The following is a 27,427-nucleotide window of genomic DNA, read 5'->3' on the forward strand; positions in this document are numbered from 1 at the left end:
GCCTTTCTGAGTCCTAATTTTCTGATTTCCTGTCTGTAAGATGAATTGAACCAATAACAGTGCCTACCTCATGGAGCTAGTGTTATTTTAAACGAGAGTGTGGGTAAAGTGCTCGGCACTGTGTCTAACGTGTACTTACTCGGTAGGAGGGGAGCTGTTATTAGAAGGAAGTTCCATGAGGGCAGGGACTGGGTTTTGGTGGAAGTGGTGAATAAGTGTTTGCTGAATGAATGAGTTACAAGATTTTCAAGATTTCATGTACGTTCCTAAATTTAAATTTTGAGTTGGTAAAAAACATAAGGGGTTATAAGGACAGGAACTGTAAGAAAAAATGCAGTGAGAGTTCTCCCTGTTGTCTTTGTCTCCCATCTGCCCTGTTCTTACCCGTTGCCTAGAGATAACCATCATCCTTAGTTTCTTTTGTGTCATTCCAGAGCTCCTATGCTATTGCTGAATCACCAGGAGAGATTTTGACTTTCCTCTTTTTTACACAATCAGTAGCATATTTCGTTATTTATTTATTTAAATAGATTTTTTTTGGGGGGGGTATTGTGGTAAAATACACATAACATAACGATTACCATCTTAACGATTTTAAAGTGTGCGTTTCAGTGGTATTAAACATGTTCTCAGGATCCCTGGGTGGCGCAGCGGTTTGGCGCCTGCCTTTGGCCCAGGGCGCGATCCTGGAGACCCCGGATCGAATCCCACGTCGGGCTCCAGGTGCATGGAGCCTGCTTCTTCCTCCGCCTGTGTCTCTGCCTCTCTCTCTCTCTCTCTCTCTCTGTGACTATCATAAATTAAAAAACAAAAACAAAAACAAAAAAAAACAACATGTTCTCATTGTTGTGTGGCCGTCACCATCATCCATCCCCAAAACTTTTCTCATTTTGTAAAACTGAAAGTCTGTGTCTGGTAAACAATAACTCCCTGCTTCCCCTCCTCCCAGCCTCTGGTCACCACTATTCTACTTTCTGTCTGTGATTTCCACTAGTCTAAGTAATAGGTAGCATATTATACACACCTTAAAAAAAAGATTTTCTTTATTTACGAGAGAGAGAGAGAGCAGGAGCAGAGGGGGTGGGATGGGCAGAGGGAGAGAGAGAGAGAGGCAGACTCCCCACTGAGCAGGGAGCTGGACATAGGGCTCAATCCCAGGACCCCAAGATCACGATCCGAGCTGAAGGCAGACGCTTAACTGACTGAGCTACTCAGGTGCCCACACTCTTTTGTACTCTGTTCTTCACTTTACAATGTATCTTGAAGGTTTTCCAAATATAAGTCTATGGTGTAGGTCACATTATTTTTATAGTTGTGCAGTATTCCATCATATGGTGTACTGTACTTTATCTATCTTCTATGATGGACATTTGGGTTGCCTCCTGCGTTTTGTTCCTTTTTTTCTTAAGATTTTTTTATTCATGAGACACACAAACACACACACACACACACACACACACACACACACACACACAGAGGCAGAGACACAGGCAGAGAGAAAAGCAGGCTCCTTGGGAGGAGCCCAATGCAGGACTCCATCCTGGAACTCTGGGATCATGGCCTGAGCTGAAGGCAGACGCTCAGCCATTGAGCCACCCAGGCGTCCCCTGTGTTTTGTTCTTATAAACAAAATTGTAAAAAAGCCCAATGTTTTGAAATAAAATTGTTTAGATTTCTTTGTGCTTCATTAAAATAAACTTACTTGGCCACTTTAATTTATAGCCTCCCACTTAAGGCTCAGATTTGGAGGCCACTACCCCCTCCTTCTTCCATCTCCAATAGGACAGTAGCCCTACTGGGTGATGAGTCTGGGAACAGTTCTTTATCTGTGGAGGAAAAATGTGTGCGTTGTCAGTGTGTGAACTGCCTGGACCTTTCTCTCCCTCCCACATGCCAATTCCTGACCTCTCTCTCAGTCTGTGGGATGGCAGTGGCGATTTCAGCCCTCACATTTCTCCTCTGCCCACATTCCAGTGGCTGCAGAACCCAGCACTGCCAGTAGGGATGGCCAGGTCTGTGGAGGCTGGGAAAGCAGTGACATTATCCTCCTGTGGGCTGTAGGGGCTGGGGCCCGGGGCCCATAGGGTTTCCTTCCCACCTGCCTGAGCTGGCTCTGAGGCAGCCTGTGCAGGACCCCCAGGCCCTTCCTTGCCTCCTTTGACCCTTACTGAATCCTGTCTGCCACAAGTGGCCATTGGTTGGTGCCAGTGCCAGTGCCACTGAGGCGGGCGTCGCTGGTTCATGTAGGCCCTGTGCCTTAGTCTTGATCTCTGGTTGCGGTGGGTCTCCCTAAGGGACTGGGCCCTCCTCCCCTGAGGCTGCCCTAATAAAGCCACCTCTCCTCATCCTGTGTGAAAGAATGAATGAAGAGCAGCCACTAGGGTTTCCTGTGCTCAAGCTTCAGACGCGTCCAACCTCCCCAGGGTGTCCAGCCAACCCAGCCTGGTCTCCCAGGGCAATCCTGGGGCAGCCCGCTCCTGAGGCCTGGGGACAGGCAACTGCTGTGCTGCCTCCAGCCTCTCCCCCTAGGGGAGGTAGGGGCTTATGAAGGCCGCGTGGCTTCTCCAAAGGACTGGCCCCAAGGCCCATGGCTGGGTGGGAGGTGGGGGCATTTCAAGGTCCAGCAAGACGCTGAGGGAGGAAATAACAAGCCGTGCCTGCTGGCCAGGTCTCCCCGCCTCCGCCTCCGGAGGTGCCTGGGCTGGCAGGGGTGGGGCCGCGCTTCCCGCCGCGCTTCCCGCCGCGCTTCCTCGCATTGTTCCCGCCCCACTTCCGGGAATTCTCCGGGGGCGGAGGGCTGGCGGGCCCGCGGCCAGAAAGGGGCGCTGCGGCCCGCCCCGCCCCGGAGGGAGCGCCCCGCGCGCGTCTGCACCGCCAGCGCCAGCGCCAGCGCCGGGCGGCTGCGCGCTCTGCCTCCGCGTCGGGCGGGCGCCCCAGGGCCGGGGCGCAGCTGTGGGGCAGGCCCGGCGGGCACCTGCGAGCCAGGCCGCGGCCCCGGGGCGCATGGACTCACTGGGCTTTTGCGCCCACTGTCTTGCCTGGGTCCTGCGGTAGCCCCACTGACAGGAGTTTGCTCCACGCTGGGGCAGGCAGAAAGTACACCGGGTGGAGTTGTCGCACGAAGGAAGCTACTGACAGCAATTAGGCTCACAGGGCACACTTCCAAGTCACGACCCCCCACCCCCCACCCCGCCCCCCAGCAAGGGGTGACTGGGTTTCTTTTATCTAAAATATTTAGGTAGGGGAGGCTGGCCGCGCGTGCAGAGGCAGGCGTGAGGTCGGTGATGCGCCTTAAGGAAACACGCCCCTACTAACATTGTGCGCTACCTAGATGAGGCTTGTGCTCCAACCTGGGCAGAGATGTTACTATTATGAGGGGGTAAAGAGAAGTGTCGGTTGATCCGTGGGTCCTTCCGTGGCCCATCTGCGCAGGTGTAAATGGAGAAGTAAGCTGGGACTGGTCCGGGCGGTCTGGGCTGCCAGGACTCTTCACCAGGGCAGTCGTTCCGGTCGGAAGGGCAGCTTCGGTTTCGGTCATGGGATGCTGTGCCAGTGGGGTCTTTTTCTGAGTTGAGAGAGAAGTTGTAGAGAAGAGCTAATGGAAAAATGTGGACAGAGGTCGGTGGGTACAAGCAAGTCAGCGGTTAAAGATCAGCTCTTGGGATCTACCTGGTGACACTGAGGACACTTCAATCAACACACTGGTGCCAGGTGCCTTCCCCACGCTGGCCCTGGGAGGTAGACACTCCAGGAGCCTCTGCTTAGTAAGCTGTGCTGCAAGCCTGCTCTGTGCTGCAGAGGAATTTAACACACGCCACTCCAAATTGTAGAAAATGTGACTCTTAGCATCAGAGGAATGAATGTTAGTGAAAATCTCTTTAGCCCTTTCTTTTTTCTTTTTTTTTTTCATTTTTCTTAATAAAGATTTTACTTATTTATCCATGAGAGACGCAGAGGGAAAAAGAAGCAGAGACACAGGCAGAGGGAAAAACAGGCTCCATGCAAGGAGCCTGATGTGGGATTTGATCCCAGGACTCCAGGATCACACCCTGGGCCAAAGGCAGGCACTAAACCGCTGAGCCACCCAAGGATCCCTAGCCCTTTCTTTAAAGAAATGTTAGAAAAACATTACAAAATTCAGCACAAATCAGGTTACTGCCTTGCTAGGTAGGGAACGTGTAACGTGGCCACGAGTCTACTGGTTCCAAGAAGAATGGAGTCAAGTGATTTTATTGAACAACTGTCAATGACTAATTAATAATTAATAAGCAGCTATTAATTGTTCTTATCATGGTAAAATAACAAAACTAACCACTTTGACTATTATAAATGTGCAGGTCAGTGGCATTAAGTACATTCACACTGTTGAGCAACCATCACCACCATCCATCCCCAGAACTTTTCCATATTCGCAAACTGAAACTCTATAGCCACTAAATAATAACTCCCCATTTGCCTGTCCTTCAGTCCCTGATAACCTCTATTTTACTTTCTTCATGAACTTGCTTGATCTGGGAACCTCACGTACATGGAATCATACAATAGTTGTCCTTTGTGTCTGGCTTATTTCACTCAGCACCACATCTCCATGGTTTATCCATGTCCTAGCACCTGTCAGAACTTCTTTCTTTTTTGAAGCAAAATAACATTTCACAGTACATGTGTTTTAATTTATTTTATTTTAATTTTTATTGCATTTTATTTATCCATTCAGTTGTTTATTTAGGCATTCATCTGTTGATAGATACTTAGGTTACTTTCATTTTTTTAGTGATTGTGAATAATGCTGTTATGAACATGGGTGTACAAATATCTCTGAGTCCCTGGTTTCAATTCTTTTGGGTATATACCCAGAAGTGGAGTTGCTAGATTATATGGTTTGATCCATTTTTGCATTCCTTTTTTTTCCATGCGCATCAACAGAGCACAAGATTCCAATTTCTCCACATCCTCACCAACTTTTGTTGTTTTCTGTTTTTTTTTTTTTTTTTTTGGATAGTAGCCATCCTAATGAATGTGAGGTGGTATTTCCTTGTGAGTAGCCAGTGTTAAAAATCAGCTATTTAGGGGGCGCCTAGGTGGCTCAGTCGGTTAAGCATTCTACTCTTGGTTTTGGCTCACGTCGTGATGTCAGGGTTATGAGATCAAGCTCCACATCGGGCTCCATGCTCAGCTCAGAGTCTGCTTAAGACTCTTTCTCCATCTCCCCTTACTGCCCCTTACTCCCCTGCACTCTCTCTCTCTTTCAAATAAATGAATACATCTTTTTTTTTTTTTAAATCAGCCATTTAGATCAAGACTAAAGTTGTATTTCAATAAAACTTCATAAAATTTATATTCGAATCAGTTGTTATGGACACTAGAAAAAGGAAGGTCCCAAATGGCAGGTGTGCTGTTTATTCATCAGGGAAAAAAAATTCAGAAGCAGAAGATGAGAGCAGCCCTGTGGCTGCCGTTCACCATCCATCTTGACAGTCCTATGCAGGAAGCACACAGGAGTCTGATGCAGACGGCAGGCAGCGGTTCTGCCCTCTTGCCTGCAGAGGTGCGGAATGCACTCTGCCCGTTTCTTAGCCTAGGGAACACAAACTCTTTCCTTGGCACTCTTTGGAGGGTCCCTTCAAGGATCATCGCTCAGTGACCTACTCTTTCCTAAGAACCCATACGTTTATGGAGATGCGGCCTGAGGTGTGTGTGCTGTGACAGTCCCAGGCCTCTCTTGGGAGTGGGCTTGTCTGCCCTGTCCCAATTTGCTTTTCTCCCTGTCTCTGAAGATAGGGAAGACGATTTCTCAGGTATAATCATTGCTGGCCGAGCCCTGGGAAACTGATGTAGGCGGCCTGTGTAGATGTGGGTCACATGAGCTACTGCAGCTTAAGAGTGAGCAGATGTTGTGGTGGGGAAACAGCCCTGCTTTCAGGAGACACTGACCTGGTGGATTGCTGAGGTCGGATGGGCAAGGCAGCCCTTATATGGGAGTACCCAGGTGGACAGGGGTGGTGGGGCTGCGGCTCTGAGGAGAGGCAGGGAGTTGACTTTGGGAGAAGGGAAGTTGTCTTTCATCCTTGTCCAGGGAGAGGGGCCTGGCCCTCCAGGGATGATGCATGGGGTGACTGGGAGCAGAGTGCTAGGGAGCCTTGAAGGGTCCTAGGGGACTACGGTGTTCGAGTCAGGTCAACTTTGTCTGCAGGGTGTTTGTTTTGTAAGGTGGTGGTGGTGGTGGTGCTATTTTGGGTGAAGAGCCAGACACATTACGTTAGTTCTCTACAGTCTGCTTTTCTCTCCACTTAGGTTCTTAGGGGAAGCCCAAGTCCCACTCCAGGAGGTCCTCGCCACTCCTAGTCTGTCTGCCAGCTTCAATGCCCCCCTCCTGGACGCCAAGAAGCAGCCCACGGGGGTAAGTGCCCAAAGGGCCTTTGCACCAGGTTAGTGTCTGGTCTGAGGCCTTGCCTTTCTGACCCTAGTGGTGTATCATAGTCCAGCTGCCAACAACTAGGCCTGGCCCTCCCTGGCTGAGGCTGGGGGTGCCAGGGAAGGGAACTGACTGGAAGAGTCAGATCATCTCCTGGGATTGTTTCTTCACTAGAAACCTGATGACTCCCCAAGGTTCCTAAAGGGCCTTGGTTACGGCTCTCCCAAGCCCCTTGGTAGCCCATCCTTCACCTCCCAGCCCCCATCTCCAGGTCTGGAATATCTGAGTCATCTGGGTCACAGATCATAAGGGAAGGGAGACAGACATCCCCCTTCCCAGCCCGCCGGAACCTGTCAGACTCTCTTCCTTTCCTTCATTGTCCTTCCTGCCCCTCCCCCAGCCTTTCCAGTGCTCTTCCAGTCCTAGCAGACAATTCCCAGCCCTCATCTCTGGCTTCCCGTTATTTTTAGGGAGCTAAATATACTCTGCAGGGTTCTTTCTTCCTGGTCAGTAGAATTCCTGACCTTCCCTCTGGGTCAGCTCTACTTCCCAGGATGAACTGGGGAGCTATTCATTTGGAAATACTTCCTCCTGGTGAGGCCCTGGGGATCTGGGCCCAGTTCTCTTAGACAGAGTGGGGCTACTGTGTGTGTGTGTGTGTGTGAGGATAGGGACCCTTGGCTGGCTTGTTGAGTCAGGAAATAGTAAATCTGGGCAGAACTCTGAAAGGAACCACCACTGGGTACTGGGAGCTGGAGAAAGAGAGTGACGGACAGAAGTCACACAGTGAATCCATGTCCAGATGGGGCCAAGTTGGAGTGTGGCACACCTCAACTCTCAGGGCTGGGAGGGAGAGGGACTTGAATGGACTTCTGGTCCACTGCCTTTCTGATGCTGGAATTTCTTCCTGAGGCATCTTACGCCAGTGATGGCTTGATGCTTCCCTGATGAAGAGAGGTTACTTCCCAGGAGAACCCATCCCTTTCTCAAACAGTGCTCAACGGCAGAGCATTGTGGTTTGGTGCGGTGATCATTTGTAGGTTTGTAACCTCTTCAGGAGCTTCCCAGGTGAAATCTGGAACCAGCTCCCCGCCATTGGAGGCGGGGAAGGGCCAAGGAAAGAGGCAAAGCCACTCCAGACTGGGAGGCAGCAGGGTGAGTAAGCAAGGGAACTTCTTAACCTGTGAGGCTTATCTGGCATGGCAGCAAGAGCAGTAGGTCTCTGCACCCATCTACCAAATCTTCGGTTTACATAGAGGTCTTAACTGGGTTCAGCTTGTATACCATCCAGATAATCTTAACACCATGTCACTAGCTCAAGACTACGCCTGGGGCAGCCTCTGGGAGCAGGGATGGCAAGTGGAACTTACATCCCACCAATCATGGAGGGGGTGAGGAGCCTCAGATTGCCTGGGTTTAGCTCATAGGTCACCTAGTGGGTGGGTTCTCTCATGGCCTCCTCAGCATCACTGAGCTTGTCTCCGTCACCTGCTGAATCTCCCTTGCCCTCCCTGGGCTCTCCAGTACTCATGCAGTCTAAGGGTTCTAGTGCCAGTTTCCAATGTGCATGTGTGGGTTCCCCTCCACACCACCAAGCAATTCTCTGACACCAGCTGGGCGTCCTATAATTCAACTCAATTCTGACACTTGTCTACCCAGAGATAGCTCTGGGTTAAGGGCTAAGTGCTACAAGATCTCTCCTTCCCCTTCCGATGCCAGTCCCAAGTCCAGGTTCCCCTGTGCTTCTAACCAACTGGCTCTAGATGGGACATTCCTATGAACCTCCTGGGGTTTGATTAATTTGCTAGAGTGGCTCACAGAACTCAGAAGAACATTTTGCTTACCAGAACAATTATTATCCAACTTGAAAGCTCTCCAATCCCTGTCCTTTGGGTTTTTATTGGAGGCTTCATTGGCAGTTGAACTTACTCTCCAGCCTGGATCCTCTCCTGGAGGTGGTGAGGTCTGAAAGTTCTACAACCCTCTAACCATAAGGTTGGCTCCAGATCTAGCAACCAGATCCTATCCTTAGGTGATTTCCAAAGTCACCTCATTAGCACAACAAAATTCACTTTTATGGCTCTTATCACTTAGGAAATTCCAAAGAATTCATAAAAGGAGCTCTGTGCCTGAAACAGGGATAATGACCAAATACACACACACACACACACACACACACACACACACACACACACAATTATCACAGTATCCCATCCGTATAGTCAAGCAGGACTCCAAGAACTTCTGGATCCCTAAGAGGACCATAGCTTTCTCTAAAGGTGGAGAGCACTAATGGAGGAACTGTAGATAGGAGCCAGGAATCTTCTCCAAACTACTCCAGCACATCTCAGGGCTGGCCTGCCCCTCTTTTAGAGTTCCTGGACCCAATCTGGGTGTGTATTGGGCCCCTCTTTTAGAGTTCCTGGACCCAATTTCAATGGGGGATGCCCCCCACAACAACATCAACTCAATTCTGACACTATCTACCCAGAGACAGTATCAGATTCCACAGGTTAAGGGTTTAGTCCTACAAGATTGCTCCCACCTCCCACTTTATTTATTTTTATTTAACATTTTAAAAAAAGATTTATTTGTTTATTTGACAGAGAGCATGAGCGAGCATAACCACAAGTGGGCAGGGCAGTAGGCAGAAGGAGAGGGAGAAGCAGACTCCCCACTGAGCAGAGAGCCTGGTGCTGGGCTTGATCCCAGGACCCTGAGATCATGATCCAGGCCGAAGGCAGGTGCTTCACTGACTGAGCCCCCCAGAAGCCTCTCCACCTCCCATGTTAGATGCCAGGCCGTTACCTGTGGTTCTGACCAACAAGCTCCAGATTAGAGGCTCCAGTGATCTCCTCCTTAGGTTTAATTAATTTGCTAGAGCAGCTCACAGAATTCAGAGAAGCACTAACATTTACCAGTTCATTAAAAGATAAAATAAAGGATACGTCCAACAGCCGGATGAAGAGATACATAGGGCAAGGTCCTGAGCAAAAGAACTTCTGTCCTTGTGGAGCTGGGGGCCCTGTTCAGCGGCATATGGAAGTGTTCTAGTTCCCTCAGCATGAAGCTCTGCAAAAAGAGATGAAAAAACTTGAGTTTTTAAATAGAAGCTTCGTTATAGTCATGATTGACCAAGTCACTGGCTGTTGGCTAATTCGATCTGTAGCCCCTCTCTCCTCCCCAGAGGCTGTGGCAGATGGGTCTGAAAATTACAGCCCTCTAACCACATGGTTAATTCTCCCTTCCACGGGGTGCAAAAGTCACCTTCATTAACAATGAGACACCCATTGTACCTTTATGGCTCTGAAGTATTTTCAGGAACTGTGGATGAAGACCAAATCTAGTGGAGGAATGTAGTTTGGTCACCTGAATGATCGAATATATGTTTCTTGTAAATCATTAAATCAGCCCCTGATGCCTCCAACTGGGGTTTCTAGCTTCTGGCTAAGCTGCTCAAACATCTCTCTACTACTGCCATCTGAGCATCCGTGACTGGTGTTTCTTGCAAGTTCTCCTGCACTTGCACCCCTCCAAGCTCAGATGCCTGTCCAGCCCTCTAAGACACAACTTTTCACACCTGGTCCTTGTCCACAGGGCTGAGCCAGGTTCGTGACCATCCCCAGATGCCTCCCCTCTCCTCTGGCTCTTTGTTTCCATGCTCTGTTTGCACTTCATGCTCACCAGCTGGGAACCTGCTGCCTTCTCCTTTCTGGCTAGGACCCCTGCCTATCTGCAGAGATTGCCAGTCCTTCACAGACAGTCTCTAAGAGGGTACGGCAAAAGCCAGAAGGATGGATGGGAGAGGAGGGCTGAGCCCTGCCTGGTTTAGTCCCCAGCTGAGTACAACCTGGGGGAGGTGGCCAGGAGGTAGCTCTGGTCTGTAGAGAGTGTCTGGGTATGTCTTCTCATGCCTGTGATAGTGCTGAGTCACAGAGCAGCCCTAGGTCCTGAGATCCTCTGAGTTAGGGCTTCCCACCTAGGACCGGGGGCTGGTTGCATGGCAGCGGGAGGCTCAGAGAACTGAGGTTGTTCTCAGAGAGAACAGAAAGCTCTGTCAGAAGTGCAGGATTCTCACTGGCTGTTCATCGAGGCTGACGTCTGGGCTGGGCCCAATGGGCAGAGCACGCCAGGCACACCCAACTGAGTTCAGCTCAAACTGTCAAAGCAACCTGCTGAAGGAGTGATGGGAGTGAAGACAGGCCTGTGGGATCCTTGGAAAACCCTGGAAAGACTGAGAGGAGGAAGAAGGCTGCGGGAGGCCATAAAGTCTTGCTGCAGGCTGGCCTTGGACTCCATTGGCCGGGCACTCAGTATTCTCACCCAGATCCCTTCAGAGGTGGGTCACTGCGCTGTGTGCCAGGAGAAGATGCCAAATCTGTCCTCAGATTCTAGACTGAAGGAGACAACACTATCCCTGTCCCGGAGGAGCCTCCAGGCCCGTAGGGATGCTGGACACACATGGAAGAAAGTCTCTGCATACTCACAAATGTACTTTGAGAGCAGCTTGCTAGTGAGGGTGTGGACACCCTTCAAATTGTCGGCATTACTTCAATCTTAACAGCCAGAGGCAGATCAGAAGAAGTGAGACCTGCCGGGTCACAAGGAAACATGAACCCCAGTGGTGTGGAGGGCTGGGGATACAGGAAGGCACTGGAGCAGGGCCCTATGTTGGGAGTGAATGCTTGAATTTCTTTCAAGTGGTTTGAAAATGCTGCCAACCACCCCTCCCTCCACTCAGGGCCACATCTTACCCTCCCCCAACTTCTTGGTGTTGTCTGAAGGAAATAAGATGCAGACACATATGGAGCTTTCCTGCACTCATGAGTGTGCATTGGGGGAGGTGGGAGTGGGCTGATCTGGGGTTTGGTCATGCTAACTAAGCTCAGTGTCAGAGAAATGTGGCTCAGGAAGCAGGCAGTAAGCAATGGGGTTGGGCATGATCGTGTGGGCAAAGGACCCCAGAGCTTGGCCGCATAACCTGTAGGAGGATCTGCTGAGGTTGTCCTCTGTCTTTGTCTTTGGTTTCCTAGGCCCTCCCAGCCTGGTGGCCAGACAGGACCCTCCAGAGTTCTGTGATATCGTTGACTGTGGACCTCAAGATGGCAGACATGAGTGACAGGTTTACCTGCTTCAGGACAGTGTGTTCTGGTGGCCACATGACTAATGACAATAGTCTTGTAACAGGATGACTGCATGGTGGTGCCAGGGCTGGAGTCTTGAGGAATAGGGCTATCAGGTGGGGTACCTTGATGTGGACAACCTAAGAAGGACCCTAGGCCAAGGTCACGTGGTTTGGGAGAGCTTGGAGTTCATAGACATCCCATAGGAAGAAAATCTCAGCTCTGGTTATGTCTAGAGAAGGAGATAGGCAATGAGGTATGACATCACGGTGAAGGTGGGAGGTCCTGACCTGGGTGGGATCCACAGACATGCTGCTATAGATCCCCTATAGAGCTACAGGACTCTAGTATTAATCACCTGTGGTCTTGAAGCAGTGGTCCTCAGAGCCTGTTCTAGGTCCTGGCTTTAGATCCTCTGAAGGTGCCAGGGATGTCCTTGTGGCTCCTTGATGGGTAAATAAAAGGTGGAGCTGGCTCTGTGCTGGGAGTCTCATTCAAGTGCCCAGACCCACCAGGATGTTGCCATTTCCTCAGGAGATTGGTGTGGGGCTCTTGGTATGGGGGTACCTGATACTCAGGAAACCCTGGGAAGGGCTGCCTGGGTGGTCTTCCAATGCCGGGGCTGTTGCTCCTTCCTGCTTCTCCTGCAGGCCTTCCCCTGAGCCTCCATGCTGAGGTGTGGCACCCAGGCCATGGAGTGTGGCAGTCGTTCTCCTGCGGGCCCACCTCTGTGCTCAGCACAGAGTAGATGTACGAAGTCCCCTGGGGTGTGTGGAGGGGCTGGGTAGGCAGGGCCTACTCTGAGAATAAGAAGGGGTGTTCTCCAAGGGAATCTGTTCCTAGCACCAGGGGACCTCAGTCACCAAGTGTTAAAAGAATAGGATGGGGTGCCAAGAGGCAGCCAAGCAGCGTCCCCTCCAAAGTCTTGCCCATCTCTCCTCACCTCAGTGGGGTCCACTCAGACCACTTGATTTAGCACTGTGGCCTGCAGCCCCGCCTGCCGCCCTGATCTCACTGACTCTGGTTTACTTTTCTTTCTGACATGCTTTATAAGTTTCATATCTATTTCATTTATTATTTATTGTCTATCTCCCCTGCCAAGATGTCAGCTCCATGGGGACAGAAGCCTTTGCTTTGTTCATAGAAGAATCCCCGTATCTTGAAGAGCTTGGCCCTTTGCAGGTGCAACGTATTTATTTGTGCAGGGAATGAATAAGCAAATTCATGGAGGAATGGGTCAGGCCCCGTGTGTGTGGGGAGGGGGGCGGGGGGGCGGGGAACGACACCCTCCGACCTTTCAGATTCCTGCCCAGCTTAGATTGAGCCAAGCAATCACCTCACGGGCTGTTAGGCCCTGCACTTGGTTTAATTCTCTGCTATTGCCATCTTGAAATTCCTAATAAAATTTTAACAAGGGACTTTATTTTCGTTTTGCACTTGGCCTCACACTACTGGAGAGTGGGAATCAGCATGAATGGCAGGGGGTGGGGGAGTGGTGAGGGGCTTTTTTTGTCTGAGTGAGATTCCTATGATTAGAGCAGAAGCAGGTTTCGGAGATTTTTAACCTTTTTATTTTAAAATAATTTAAGTTTTAGAGAAAAGTTGCAAGAGGAGTACAAAGAGTATTTTGCTTTAAACCCTTTGAGAGTAAGTCGCCAACGTCCTGGCCCATCACCCTGAATTTACTGTGTATTTTCTCTGATGAAGGACTTTTTCCAAAGAAACCTACAGCTTTCAGAGATTGAGGAGATGAATTTTTTTTTCATTGTATATTTATTGCCTTCTTAATTTTTTTTACATTTTTAAAATTTAAATTCAATTTGCCAACATATAGTGTAACACTCAGTGCTCATCCTATCCCCCCACTAAGCCCTCTGATTAGTGCCTGTCACCTAGTTACCCCACTCTCAGGAAATGAATGTTGATACAGCGCTACCATCTGAGCCACAGACCCCCATTCGAGTACATCAGTTTTTTCAGCAATATTCTTTGTAGCAATATCCAAGTAAGGATTATATGTTGTATTAGTTGTTTGTCTTTAGTCTCCTTCCCTCTGGGAGAATTCCTCATTCTTTGACTTTTACAGCCTGTGACCTTGACTTTGGCTAATACAAGCCAGTTATCCTGTAGAATGTCTCCCCGTTTGGGTCTGTCGGAGGTTTCCTTGTGATTAGATTTATTAAAAAAAATTTTTTGGGGGGGCATTTGGGTGGCTCAGTGGTTGAGCGTCTGCCTCTGGCTCAGGGTGTGATCCTGGGGTCCTGGGATGGAGACCTGCATTGGGATCCCTGCAGGGAGCCTGCTTTTCCCTCTGCCTATGTCTCTGCCTCTCTCTGTGTGTCTCTCGTAAATAAATAAATAAAATCTTTAAAAAAAGTTTTTAAAAAAGGTTTTATTTATTTAAGAGAGATTGAGAGCCCAACTGGGGTGAGGGGCAGAGGGAGAGGGAGAAGCAGACTCCCCACTGAGTGGGGAGGCTGATGCAGGGCTCCATCCTAGGCCCCTGAGATCATGACCTGCGCTGAAGGCAGACACTCCTCTGACTGAGCCACCCACGTGTCCCCCTTGTGAATAGACTTAGGTTGAGCATCTTTGGCAGGAAGAGAACACAGTGAATATGTGCTGCCCTCGTATTCTAATTAATGTGCTCTTAACCTTGAGCATCTGATTAACATTGCCTTTGCTGGCTTTCTCCGCTAATCACCAATCCATTCCCTTTTCTTTTTTTTTTAATTTTTTATTTATTTATGATTGTCATACAGAGAGAGAGAGGCAGAGACACAGGCAAAGGGAGAAGCAGGCTCCATGCACGGGGAGCCCGACGTGGGATTCGATCCCGGGTCTCCAGGATCGCGCCCTGGGCCAAAGGCAGGCGCCAAACCGCTGTGCCACCCAGGGATCCCTCCATTCCCTTTTCTAATAAGAATTCTGGGGGGAGGTGACTTTAAATACTCTGGTATTTAATACCTTGTGACTTTAAATACTCTGCTCCTCACCCAACTTTTACCTGGCAGTTTTTACATCCATTGCTGTTTACTTGGTTAGATTAATTATTGTTTTGATTGTTGTCAAGTAGTGATACTCTGAGCCAATTATTTTTTTCTGCATTTATCAGTTGGTATTTCACTATAAGGAAAAGATTTCTTCTGTCCTATTTATTTCTGTGTAGATTAATACATTCTTATTTTATTCAATGGTTTGATCTGCTACTATATTTATTTTCATATTTAAATTGTACCAGATTTGGCTAGTGGGAGTCAGTGAGAATAGTTTTCTATGTCCTTCGGTTATGTTCTATCATTCTTTGAGTATTTCCTTGCTTTCTGGTACAAAAGGGCTCCAGAGTCATCTACTTTCCCTGGCCTAACCCTAGAATTAGTTACTTTTCCAAAGAACCAACTTGCCTTTGGATGAAGTGGGGGAAAGTCCCAGGATGGTTGTCAAAAATTCAGCGCCTGGGTCCACTCTAGACCCACTCTAGACCTGCTGACTGGAATCTCCAGGAGTCTGCGGTGGCTGTGAGTAGGTCTGGACAACCACCCCTCCCGGCTGCTGCCTTCCCCCACCTGAGTGGGGCCCCAGAAGCTGTTCTTTCCTTTTTGGGTTAGGGTGTGAGGCCCGCTGCCTGTTCAAGTGGCGACACCTGCTGGTGGTTCTCAAACCTGGCAGCAGGCACTGAGGGCGTGCCTTGCTTCCAGGACAGAAAGGGTCTCATTGCCCTCTGGCCCCACCCTGGGTCTCCTGGGAGGGGAAGCTGGCTCTGGCTAGCTTCCTTCCTTAGCGTCCGAACCCTGTCCTTCCACTGGTCCTGCCCTCCCTTAGCCTGGCTGCCCCAGTCTGGGGGTTCAAGTCCCAGACCTGGAGCCATCCAGTACGTCTGCCCTTTCTGTCTCAGGACCAGGATTTGCCCCCAGAAGTTTCTGGAATCCCTAATATTACTCAGTAGAGATGTCTAGTGAATGATACTGAACCTCTCAGAGGATATTATGCATTATTAACAATTATCTTTGGGCAGCCTGGGTGGCTCAGCGGTTTAGCGCTGCCTTCAGCCCAGGGTGTGATTCCAGAGACCCTGGATTGAGTCCCGCATTGGGCTCCTTGCATGGAGCCTGCTTCTCCCTGTGCCTGTGTCTCTGCCTCTCTCATGAATAAATAAATAAAATCTTAAAAAAAAAACCCCAACCAATTATCTTTATAAAGGATTTGTCAAAACCTGGGAAATGCTTACTAACATATAAAATATAAAAGCATTTTAAAAAGATTGGAGAGAATTATATCAAAATGTGAATGAAGGTAGAATTATGGAAATTTGTTTTCTCTTTTTTCTTTCTTTTTAAAGAATTTATTTATTTGAGAGAGTATGCATAAGTGTGCGAGTGAGTGAGGGATGGGGGAGAGGGAGAGAATCTCAAGCAGACTCCCTGCTGAGCATTGAGCCCTATGCAGGGCTTGATCTCAACACCCATGAGATCATGACCTGTGACATAATGGCCTGAGCTGAAACCAGGAGTCTGTTGCTTAACCGACTGAGCAACCCAGGCACCCTGCATTATTTTTTTTTTCCTCAAGGATTCTGTACACTCTAAACTTTCTTAAATAGAACATATTATTTTGATCCATAAAAAGGCTGCCCCAGGAGGCCTGCTGGACCTATGGCACCAGGGAAGGCTGGGCCAGACCCCCACTGGTCTAGGAGCTAGAAGGCTGGAGAGCCTGCTGAGGGGCCCTTTGAACACTGTAGGTCTCTTTGGAGGGCGGTGCATCCGTGGGGTGAAAACACAGAGCAGGCTTTCCTGGTCCATGAGAATGGAGTGACCAGTCACTGTCCTCTTGGCTGGTAAAAGCTGGAACAGCTGAGGTTGAGGTGGGGGACAGGGGTGCTTCTGGGAGGGAAGAGGGCTCAGAAAGGTGAGCAGCACCCTGGGACTCTCTCAGAGGTAGCTGGCACCTGAGCAGAGCAAGGCTGAGCTGCCTGTGGAGAAGCAGGGGAGGGCCCCACAGCTAAACAGAGGGGCCAGGGGGCTTTTTCCTGAAGAAAGGCCTAGGCTGAGGGTTTAAAATCCTGCAGGAGAGGTTGAATTGCTGATCCATTTATAAAAGTTTATGATGTGCTTTATCAGCTCATTTAATCCCCACTTGACCCTACGAGGAAGGTACTATTGCTGTTAGCACCCTCATTTTACTGATGAGGGAAGGGAGGCATGGGGAGGTTATTGGGCTTGACCAACATTGCTCGGCTTCTGAGTGGTGGAAGCTGACTCCAGATTCTGTGCTTTGGACCACCTGACCATGCTGATAGGCCCCTGGGGGTGGCTTTGCCCCAGCTTCCTGCAAACCTGACCCCTGTCAGAGCCATTTTCTTTGATGAAGGAGTAAAAGGGACTGGAAGGATGCTGGCCGGTGGTGGTCCGAGGCCAGTGTACTAACCTGCTGCCCTCTATCCCCATCTCTTCCAGGCCTCGCTGGTCCTGCAGGTGTCCTACACTCCACTCCCTGGAGCCGTGCCCCTGTTCCCACCTGCTGCATCTCTGGAACCCTCCCCGACTCTGCCTGACATGGATATGGGGGCCGGTGAGGAGCCTACCCTGGCAGGGCCCCTGGGAAGAAGTCCAGCAGCAGTGCTTGAGTCTGGGTGTGGGACGCCTTAGTGAGGCTTCGGCCAGCCTCTGCTGCCTTCCCCAGGTTGGGGGCTGCCCAGGCCCAGGGAAGAGAGGACACCAGTGGGTGGGGAGTCCTGAGAGCTGCCTTCTGCCCTGCAGAGAGAGTGCTACTAGGATGAGCATGAGGAAGCCCTCCTAGGGAGGGGCCCTTTGCAGGCTGCTGCTCTGCACTGTGCTCTCTCCATGGGTGGGAGCTATGGAGGGCATGTCTGTGCAGGGGTGGAGCCTGTCCTGCTCCTCAGAGGTGGATGCTTCCCTGCTCTGGCACTTAGTAGACCTTTGGTGATGGCATGTGACAAAAGAACTGGGTTTTCCTTGAAAGAGCCTTGGGCCGATGGCAGGGGACATGAGTTCCTTTCTTGACTTTGGCACCAGGCAGCTGTGTGACTTTGGGCTGGCCTTTTTCCCTCTCGGGGCCAATAGTCTATCATTTGTGAAATGAGCAGACTGAGTTGGCAAGTTCCAAGGTTGCCTCAGTTCTCTTCACTTGCCTCTGCTGGCCTTGTCACAGAAGGATCCCGCCCAGGGTGCTTGGTGTGCCAGTATGAGGGCTGGTGAGACCCCATGTGGCCCAGCCTGCTGGAATGTGCAGGAAGCTGCACAGATGGACCAGGTGGGGACTTGGCCATGGGAAAGAGTCTGCAGTTTCTCTCCCCATGGAGGGAGCTAGAGGCAAACATGGCATTAACACCTGAGCAGCCCCTGGTGGGGGTGTACCCTAATCTGGCCTGCCCAGGCATCTTGGATCTCCATGCTGGCTGAGCTTGGATATAGAGAGGTCAAACTGGACTGGGGCACGGGTTGCTGGGGAGGGCAGGCAGTGGGCAGAAAGAAGGGGTGCTCCGGGTGACAGAGTGAGGAGGGTGAGGGGTTCGTGTGCTCTGGGACCACCTTGGAGGTGGGTCTGTCAGAGTTAGGGTTCAGGCCACTCAGGCAAGGATCCCCAAAGTGACAAATTCCCAGTCCTTCTTAGCAAGTTGGTGAGAAGGGACAGTCTCTGACAGACATGGGAACTGTTCCAATTTTGTACCAGGCTGGGGCAGGTAGGGACAGCAGGCTTGGGGTGGGGGTGCCCTAGGTTGGCTACCCTCACCCAGCTCCCTCCTCCCCTCCTGGGGCTATGCCCTTGCCCATGTGCCAGGTGGGGGACAGAGCCGGGCTGAGACTTGGTCCCTGCTCAGTGACAGCACCGTGGATACAAGATACTCTGGAAAGAAGTGGCTGGCCCCCACGGGTGAGACGCGGGTCAGGCTACCCCGATCCTGATCCTTCCACCTGTAACAGGCTTGTCGCTGCCATCTGTCAGCTCATGAGCGTGGGGCGAGGTGGCCAGAGGGGCTGATCCAGCAGACGTGGTGGGGAGGGCTAGGGCCATTCTGTTTCCTTCCTGTTGACTAACTGGATAGACTGCCCTCACGTTTCAGCTGTTGGAAGCTCCTCTTCTTTCTCCCTTATCCATCCCAGCTCACTGACAGGAGGGGAGATGGGTGGTAGAACTTGGCGCCCAAGCCCTTTGGCTCCTCCATTGGCTGGGCAGGGTCCTGGGCTCCGGACCAGAGGGACCAGCCCTTACTAGCACCCTCTCTGCCCAGACACAGGAGGAGAGGAGGACACTGAGGACCAGGGGCTCACTGGAGACGAGGGAGAGCCATTACTGGATCAGAGTGGCGTCCCAGGCCCTGGGGCTCCCACCACCCCGAGGAAGCCACCTTCCCATCCGCCCCCCTACCACCCTGGGAGCAAGAGGAAAAGAAGTGCTCCTGCAGCCAGAAAGCTGCTGTCCGACAAACCGCAGGACTTCCAGGTAATGGGCTGACTCTCTGACCACAGTCTTTTCTCCTAGCTAATGTCTGTCCAGCCTGAGGCAGGTCCTAAGGGCTCTCCTAGGCTGGAGTCTGGGGTTTCCCTGGACCCCTGGGGGAAGATGAAGAATGAGCAGGCCCTGGTTTAGTTCTTTAAAAAGTTAGGGGTAGGGTGGGGATCCCTGGGTGGCTCAGCGGTTTAGCACCTGCCTTCGGCCCAGGGCATGATCCTAGAGTCCCAGGATTGAGTCCCAGGATCAAGTACCGGGATCGAGTCCCACATCGGGCTCCCTGCGTGGAGCCTGCTTCTCCCTCTGCCTGTATCTCTGCCTCTCTCTCTGTGTGTCTCTCGTGAATAAATAAATAAAATCTTAAAAAACAATAAATAAAAAGTTGGCAGAGGGGGCAGCCCCAGTGGCTCAGGGGTTTAGTGCTGCCTTCAGCCCAGGGTGTGATCCTGGAGACCCAGGATCGAGTCCTGAGTCGGGCGCCCTGCGTGGAGCCTGCTTCTCCCTCTGCCTGTGTCTCTGCCTCTCTCTGTGTGTGTGTGTCTCTCATGAATAAATAAATGAAATCTTTAAAAAAAAAAATTTGGCAGGGGCACACTGCAGAGATTCAGCATATCTTTACATTTGTTATGCGTTTTCCAACTGGGGTTTATCTGGCCAGCTAGCTTTTTGCTACTCATAGTGTGGTCCTTCGACCAGCAGCAGAAGCAGTACTTGGAAACCGGCTGGGAACATAGACCACCGGCTCTGTGAGTCAGAATCTGCATTTTAACAAGATCCCGAAATCTAAGCTCTGTCTGGCTCTCTTTTCTTTCTTGATCCATTCCCTTCCTTATAGCCATGGATTCTTTGGAAGGCCACATAGAATTTGAACTTGTTCAAGGTCTTCACAGAATAAAACTGTTAATATTAACCCTTTGGCATATTTTATTTTTTAAAAGGTTTATTTATTTGAGACAGAGAGAGAGAGAGCATGTGTGCGTGAGCAGGGGGAGGGCAGAGGGAGAAGGAGACAATCTCAAGCAGATTCCACGCTGAGCATGAAGCTTGATGCCGGGATTAATCGTCTGGCCCCAAGATCACAGACCTGAACCAAAACTGAGAGTTGGATGCTAAACCACCTGAGCCACCCAGGCACCCTAACCCTTTGGCATATTTGAATCCAAAATCCATTCCATTTTATTTGCATTTTATTTTGGTCCTTTGCTTATTCTTTTTCTTTTCTATGAAATTTCCCATGTTGGTGGGATTGCATTTAGTGATATTGAGCTCTTCAGAAGTACTTTTAAAATTAAAAACAGGAAACTTAGCTTTTCACTAAGTGCAACAAATTATAAAAATACATTTTAGTTCTAAATCGTGGTAATTTAAGCAAAAGTTCTAGCTGTAACCATTGTGTATTTGCCTGAGAGACAAAATTCTCACATTATTTTTAGTTTAGTCTCAAGTACTTACTGCCTTTTTTCTCCTTTGAATATTAATATAGGTTTATTGTAAAAAATTTATAAAATACAGGAAAATGAAGAGAATAAAAATCATGGATCTACCTTCCCATTGTTATTAATAATATATTTTTCTATAGTATGGCTTTTAAAAAGAGAGTGTTGATCGATCCATCAATAAATCATCTCTGATTAAACTTAAAACCAGTAAACATCTTATTTTTCTATGAAAATTGTCCTAATATTTTAAAATATCATGTTTTAAAATATTTTGCCTTGGGGCAGCCTGGGTGGCTCAGCGGTTTAGCACCGCCTTCAGTCCAGGGTGTGATCCTAGAGACCCAGGATCGAGTCCCATGTCGGGCTCCCTGCATGGAGCCTTTTTCTCCCTCTGCCTGTGTCTCTGCCTCTCTCTCTCTCTCTGTCTCTCTCTCTCATGAATAAATAAATAAAATCTTTTTAAAAAAATAAACATTTTGCCTCAATTTGGAAGCACAGATATTCCCGAAAACTTTCTTTACTTAAAGTTCAGTGGATAAAACTCTCAATTTATTTCTCAGAACATGAGAGAACATTGTATCTCATAAAGCAGAAAGTAGGGTCACTTCTCTATAGAAGGTCAGCCTCTGAGGGGACTGTCAGTGAAGAATGTCCAGGCCACCTAGATGTGTTGGTGTCAAGGGGTCTTGAGGAAGGCCTTGTGCCAACAGCCGCACGAAATGATTTGGGATCTGGGTCCTTAGCCCAAGCCTGGAATTTGATGCTGGGAGCTTGCTTGGGGCAACATGACAGCTCTTGCATGGAGTTATGGAATTTTATAGATGCAAGGGACCTTGGTAGGAAAATACGACTGTTTCTGTAATGCTCTTCCTCATAACTTGTTCATGCCCTTCCCCAGAAGCCAGCAGTGAGAATGGCCCCTGAGATTTCCAACTCTCCTGGGGCCTGACTACTTACCCTCTTCATCCCATTCATTCCTTCTCTTGGCTTTCAGATCAGAGTGCAAGTGATCGAGGGGCGCCAGCTGCCAGGGGTGAATATCAAGCCTGTGATCAAGGTCACTGCTGCTGGGCAGACCAAGAGGACACGGATCCACAAGGGAAATAGCCCACTCTTTAACGAGGTAGGAGGTGCTGGCTCTTAGGACTAGGACCATGGTGGCCCTTACAAATTGAGAGTGCACAGCAGACATCCCACAGTCCCTTTGGTTTTTGTAGAGAGTGTTAACTCTGTTGACGGTAGAGATGTGCTGGGTCCTGAGCAGGTTATCTGAGGATGTGGAGGAAGAGTTCTAGCTCTTATTCCTGCCTTGGACTCCCAGAACTCCCCATCTCTGACATGCCATAGGCCCAGCCACCCACCCTGTCCCTGCGATGACAACCTTCATGAGGTTAAGGGTGGGATACCCCAGAACTTGTGGAATCCCCAGAGCTCACTGGGTAGAGCTCAGTCCACACTTCTGTGTGAACAGACCTGAAGGCGGGGGCGGGGGTGGTTGACCCTCTCCTCAGTCCCTGGGGGCAGCAGGCACTCATTTGTTTCCCTTTGGCCCTGAACCACAGACTCTTTTCTTCAATGTGTTTGACTCTCCTTCGGAGCTGTTTGATGAGCCCATCTTTATCACGGTACGTCTCAGCAGTCAGCATTTTCTGTGGGTTACATGTTCACTCATACATATGTCACCGTGCATGTGTGTATGTGTGCACATCAGTGTGTGTGTGTGTGTGTGTGTGTGTGTGTGTATGTACCTGTTGTGCACGTGAGCGAGTATGAGAAAGAAGCCATACAACCCAGGGCACCGGTGATGTGGAGCAGCTCACTGGCAAGCTCTGCTGGTCACAGAAATATCATTGGCAGCTCAGATGGAGGCAACAGCCAAGTGGGGAACCTCCACTGCCCAACACCCTCACAGGGTCAGGGTCCTGAAATCATTCTTTTTTTTTTTTTTTGAAAAAAAGATTTTTATTTATTTATTCATGAGAGACACACACAGAGAGAGGCAGAGACACAGGCAGAGGGAGAAGCAGGCTCCATGTAGGGAGCTGGATGTGAGACTTGATCCCAGGACTCCAGGATCACGCCCTGAGCCGAAGGCAGACGCTCAACCGCTGAGCCACCCAGGTGCCCCAGCAGTATAGTTTAGTTGTTGAAGGTGTGGGCTCTGGAGCCACTGTCTGGGCTCTGGTCCTGCCTTGCCTTTTAGGGGTTGTGTGATTCTGTATAAGTCCTGTAGTCTCTCTGTACCTTTGTTCCTTCATCTGTAAAATGGGGACAATACTAGTCCCTATTTATGGGGTTCATGTGAGTATTAAACATTGCTCAGAACAATCTCTGGAACAGAGCAATCGCTGTATGTAAGTGTTGGCTGTTACTGTTTGGGAGGGAAGAGATGTTGTGTTGGGTCCTGTCTGGGCCAACATTTACTTGTAAATGAGAGTTTTAATTTATTTCCCTCCCCCACCCCCCCGCAGGTCGTAGACTCCCGTTCTCTCAGGACAGATGCTCTCATTGGGGAATTCCGGGTAACTTATTTCATTTTCTTTGAAGGCAGTTAGTTCTTGCTAATTCATGTTAGTGGAGGCTCTGTATATAATGTGCAGAAGCTGGTGCTTTAGGGGTCCTATTCCTTTTTGGTCTGTGTTGGGGAAATATAGTTAAACAAAAAAAGACAAAATCTTCTCTGAAGTCAGAAATCCTCTCCACAAAGGTCATAGACAAAGAACAGACTTTTATTATCGAATAAATATCAATCCAGAAGGTGATGCACACGACAGGAAATGCACCAGGAGATTTCTCAGGTAAATGATCTGAAAGAAAGGATGGAGAGGGAAATCTCTTCCCATGTGTCTAACAGGGGGTGTTGAGCTTCTTACTTATGATTCTTATTTGTCCTTACCTCTGGGAAGACAGCATGAAATTGGTGGTGAGGTGACCCTCTTCCTGATTCTGACTTGGGCCAGCTCTGTGCCCTGCATGCACCCTCAAGCTGGCTTGGGAGTGGAGTCTGGGGGGATCAGGGTGGGATGCAGGGGAAATGGGGGAGCCTGACCCCCCCATTTGTCCCCAACAGTGCAGAAACAAGGAGTGCACTGCAGAAAACCAAGGACTGCGTAGGACACAGCTCTCAGGGAGGCATCACCAAGTCTCAGAAAGCAAAGACAACTAGCAATGGAGACCTTCACGAATAGTGTTTTAATGCAATTCTCACTGATTTTCTTGTTTCTGAATCTTCAGGCCTTTATCAACTGAAAGAAGGGGTACAGGCTTATTTTAACCTCCCCTTGCTATCCAAATAAAATATGGCTCCTTCTATGGGAGGTAGTCCAATATAGGAAATGAAGTCAAAAAAAAAAAATGAAGTCAATTTTCCTGGAGAAGCAGTTTTAAAAACAATGGGATTGAACCTGAGTCATTCTGTAATAAATGCAGTTCTATGTCTTGAGTCTCTAATCTTTGAAGCATATTCTTGTTCTGAGAACCCAGAGGTTAGGGTAGAAAATTATTTTCTTTTTTTGTAATTACAAAAGTAATCCACGATCAAAAAAATTCTTTTTAGATTAGTTTTAGGTTCATAGCAAAATAGAATGGAAAGTACAGAGTTGTCATGTACTTCCCAGTGGCCGCCATGCACATCTCACTGATCTATGATTTTATATGGAACATTATGAAATACAGGAAAGAAAAACTAATAAAGTAAATCTACCACCTAAATCTACCAGCCAGAGATAGCACAGTTATCATTTTGTTGTGTTTCTTTTGCTCTTTCTTTCCTATGCATAGAAATATCTTACCAAACTTTGATAAAAATGTATTGTGCTCTTTTTTTCCATGTAATGTCAGCTGATGAACATTTCCTCATGTCTCCAAATGGTCTTCAGAGCATGATTTTTAATGTGATGGCATAATGCACCATACTTCATCTAACCCTCCAGGGGCAAGAGTTTGATTTGTGTTTCTTGGTTTGATTTCAGATGGATGTGGGTACCATCTACAGAGAGCCCCGTGAGTCACATCCTCATCACCTTGACCATATCCTTGCATTTTGGTTATGGAGGCTGTAAAGGACAACTATTTGGGACAACCACCTTTCTTCCTTGAGGGTTTTGGAATTTAGAGGCAGAGTCATCCTGGAGATGAGAGCTGCAGAAATGAAGAGAAGGCAGGCTTTCATCTTCCAAGTAAACCAGGCCCTCAGAGAGATCAAACCTTCACATGGGTCCCAGCTGGCTCAGTCAGGGATGCTAGATTTGGAAGGCCCCAAGCAAGGGCTGTTGGAGATGAGGTCACCTCCTACAGGGGTGGGCCATTTTGATAACAAGTCTAGGATTTCTCCACACTGTGGCTTCTTTTTTGGTCTGGTCACTTCCTGAGAGGGAGATAAATGGCCTGGGATCTGGCTTTGGCAGCTTCTTATAGGTGCCTCTGTTGACATTTCTGACTTGAACATTCAAAGTCTGGCCTCCATGTTCCTGTGAATAAATCCCTCATCTTGACTCAAAGAAAGTCGGCCTCAGGCTTCTGGATGTGGTTGCAGACTTGGGTCCTTCCAATTTGGCCATCACCAATGGATGTTGTTTCTCTTAGGACATGCCTATCTGAGGAAGTGGCTGCTACTCTCCGACCCTGATGATTTCTCTGTTGGGGCCAGAGGTTACCTGAAAGCAAGCCTTTATGTGCTGGGGCCCGGAGATGAAGCGCCTGTGAGTATATTGCCTAGGTCCTCCTCATGGCTCCTCCAATTGGTAGGAGAGGCACCAAACAAACAAAAACACAACTTGAATTATTCTGATCTAAAAAAAATACATGCTAATCATGAGAAATGTAGACCACGTGCAAAAATATAAATAAAAAATGAATCACTCCTAATTCTACCATTCAGAGACAGCTGTGATTCCTATCTTGCTGCATATCCTCCCAGGAGGATGTACATATGTATTTTTCTACTTTGAAAAAAATTGGTATATTTTAGAGAGAGAGAGAGAGAGTGCATGGGTGGGAGGGACAGAGGGAGAGGAAGAGAGGATCTCAAGCTAACTCTTTGTGAGCATGGAGCCCAAGGAGGGGATCTCATGACCCTGAGATCACGACCTGGGCCAAAACCAAGAGTTGGACGTTTAACCTACTGTGCCACCCAGGCGCCCCATCTATTTTTTTTATTACTTTTTAAAACTGAGATATAATTGACATATAACATTATATTAGTTTCAGCCATACAACATCACGATTCTTTATTTGTGTATATATTGTGAAATGATCATCACAGTAAGTGTAGTTAACATCCATCGCCTTATGTGGTTTCAAAAATATTTTTTCTTGTGATGAGAGCTCTTAAGATCTGTTCTCTTCAGTAACTTTCAAACATGCAATAGAGTATTATTAACTTGAGTCTCCATGCTGTATATTACATCCTCATGGCTTACTTATCTGCTAACTGGAGGTTTGTACACGTTGACTCCCTTCCTCCTGTCCCCTCTCCCCTGCCTCTGGCAACTACTGATCTGTTGTATATTTTTCTTTTTTGCAAAAATGAGATCATTCTCTATATTCTACTCCAACCTGAATTTTATCACTTGAGAATATACCATTATCATCTTTACACACCAGTAAGTCAAGTTCAAGTTGGAGATGGGAAGAATGATGAGAAAGGTATGCAGAGTTGGGGAGGTATTGGCATCTTTGTATGTTTGGCAAAAAGAGAGAAGGTTTGGAATAGTTGTGGGAGAGGAATGAAAAGTTACTTCCAGGTAAACAAAGATTTCTGAGCATACCTGAGTGCAGTACCCACTCTGGGTTGGCAGCTTTGTGGTAGAGCCTCATGATACTCGGTGGCCTGGAAGCAGGAGGATGGATGGCAGAGGTGTTGGGCGTGCACAGGGCAGGACTAGTGGAAGCACAGGAATGAGATAGCCTGGGCATTGGGACATGGCTGGTGGTGCTGGGTGGGCAGGATGCAGGAGTGCAAGGCTTTGTGCTGATGAGGGGGACAGAGAATAGCAAAGGGTTGGGGATGCACATTTATTGAGCACCTGCAATGTGCCAGGCTATGTTGGGAGCCCTGCTCTGAGTGGGAGGTTGGAGCAGGCAGATAGGTTGGCAAGCTATATTCAGAGACGGGTTTTAGTGGTCAAGGTTTTGCTAGAGGAAAGGCTGAAAGGCTCTGAGTGGCTGGAGATTTGAGATATGGCCATGCCTCTAACAGCTGAAGGGCAGGGGACATTAAGGTGCTGTTGGTGGAGGAAGGGGACCATGTTGGTGAATGACTTGACCACATGGATATTGATTATCTTATGGGAGAATTGGAACTCAAACAGGCAAGTGGTGAGGCAGGTACTGAAGTCATCAAGGAAAAGTGAGCATGTGTCCTTGGCTTGGTGGATGGTAGAATGAGAACTAGGGGACAGAGTGGCACATGTGGGTGATGGGCCTTCTGGATAAAAGACATGGTGGAGTGATGGTGGGTGCAGGTGCAAGGTGTGGCCTTCTCTTCCCAGCCTGTGATAGTCAAGAGGAGAGGGAGAGGCAATAGTGGGGAATGCATATCTCCAGGAGAAAAGAGCAGTGAGAGGCAGAGGGAAAGTTCTCCAATGATGTCAGGAATAGGAGCAGACTGATGACAAGGGCTCCACAGTGGAGAGGGTTAGGGGATGGAGAACCCAGGGTTCTATGCTGTGCAGGGGGCTGATGGAGCTCCAGTGGACAAGCCCCACCCAAAGGCACCTGTCCATCTCTCTCATTCCATACAGTCCGGTCCTGTCCTTCTGTAGCATGTTTTTCCGAGACATTGTGCCATCTTGCTCCTTCTCATGGCGTTTCTGAGTCTATTATCTTTTCCTAAAACATTTATTTCTCCTCTTCCTATTAATTGGAACCTTGCTTTTTCCTGATGAAACCACTTCTATTGAAACCAACTCAGAAAAAAGCCCCTACTTTCTGGTCCGACTCTCCATGGGTTCTGGAGTGGGAGGAGCAGCCATCTCTGG

At 48.9% G+C, this 27,427-nt stretch overlaps 1 protein-coding gene across 22 annotated transcripts in view; it reads left to right on the top strand.

The window, feature by feature from the left end:
• The window catches only part of DYSF (dysferlin), a 217,632-nt gene that overhangs the window by 40,774 nt on the left and 149,431 nt on the right, over nt 1–27,427 (top strand). For 12 of the 22 annotated variants that reach the window (XM_041755218.1, XM_041755223.1, XM_041755227.1 and 9 more), the window contains exons 4-12: nt 6,292–6,397; nt 16,992–17,106; nt 18,337–18,429; nt 18,788–18,999; nt 21,442–21,570; nt 22,010–22,072; nt 22,919–22,969; nt 24,419–24,449; nt 25,032–25,147. In XM_041755218.1, coding sequence (XP_041611152.1) covers nt 6,292–6,397; nt 16,992–17,106; nt 18,337–18,429; nt 18,788–18,999; nt 21,442–21,570; nt 22,010–22,072; nt 22,919–22,969; nt 24,419–24,449; nt 25,032–25,147 — 916 coding nt within the window. The remainder of the gene's footprint in view (nt 1–6,291; nt 6,398–16,991; nt 17,107–18,336; nt 18,430–18,787; nt 19,000–21,441; nt 21,571–22,009; nt 22,073–22,918; nt 22,970–24,418; nt 24,450–25,031; nt 25,148–27,427) is intronic. The other 10 variants (XM_041755224.1, XM_041755228.1, XM_041755232.1 and 7 more) reach the window with 1 other exon arrangement.

This window comes from Vulpes lagopus, chromosome 5, assembly GCF_018345385.1.
Source record: "Vulpes lagopus strain Blue_001 chromosome 5, ASM1834538v1, whole genome shotgun sequence".
Classification (NCBI taxonomy): domain Eukaryota; kingdom Metazoa; phylum Chordata; class Mammalia; order Carnivora; family Canidae; genus Vulpes; species Vulpes lagopus.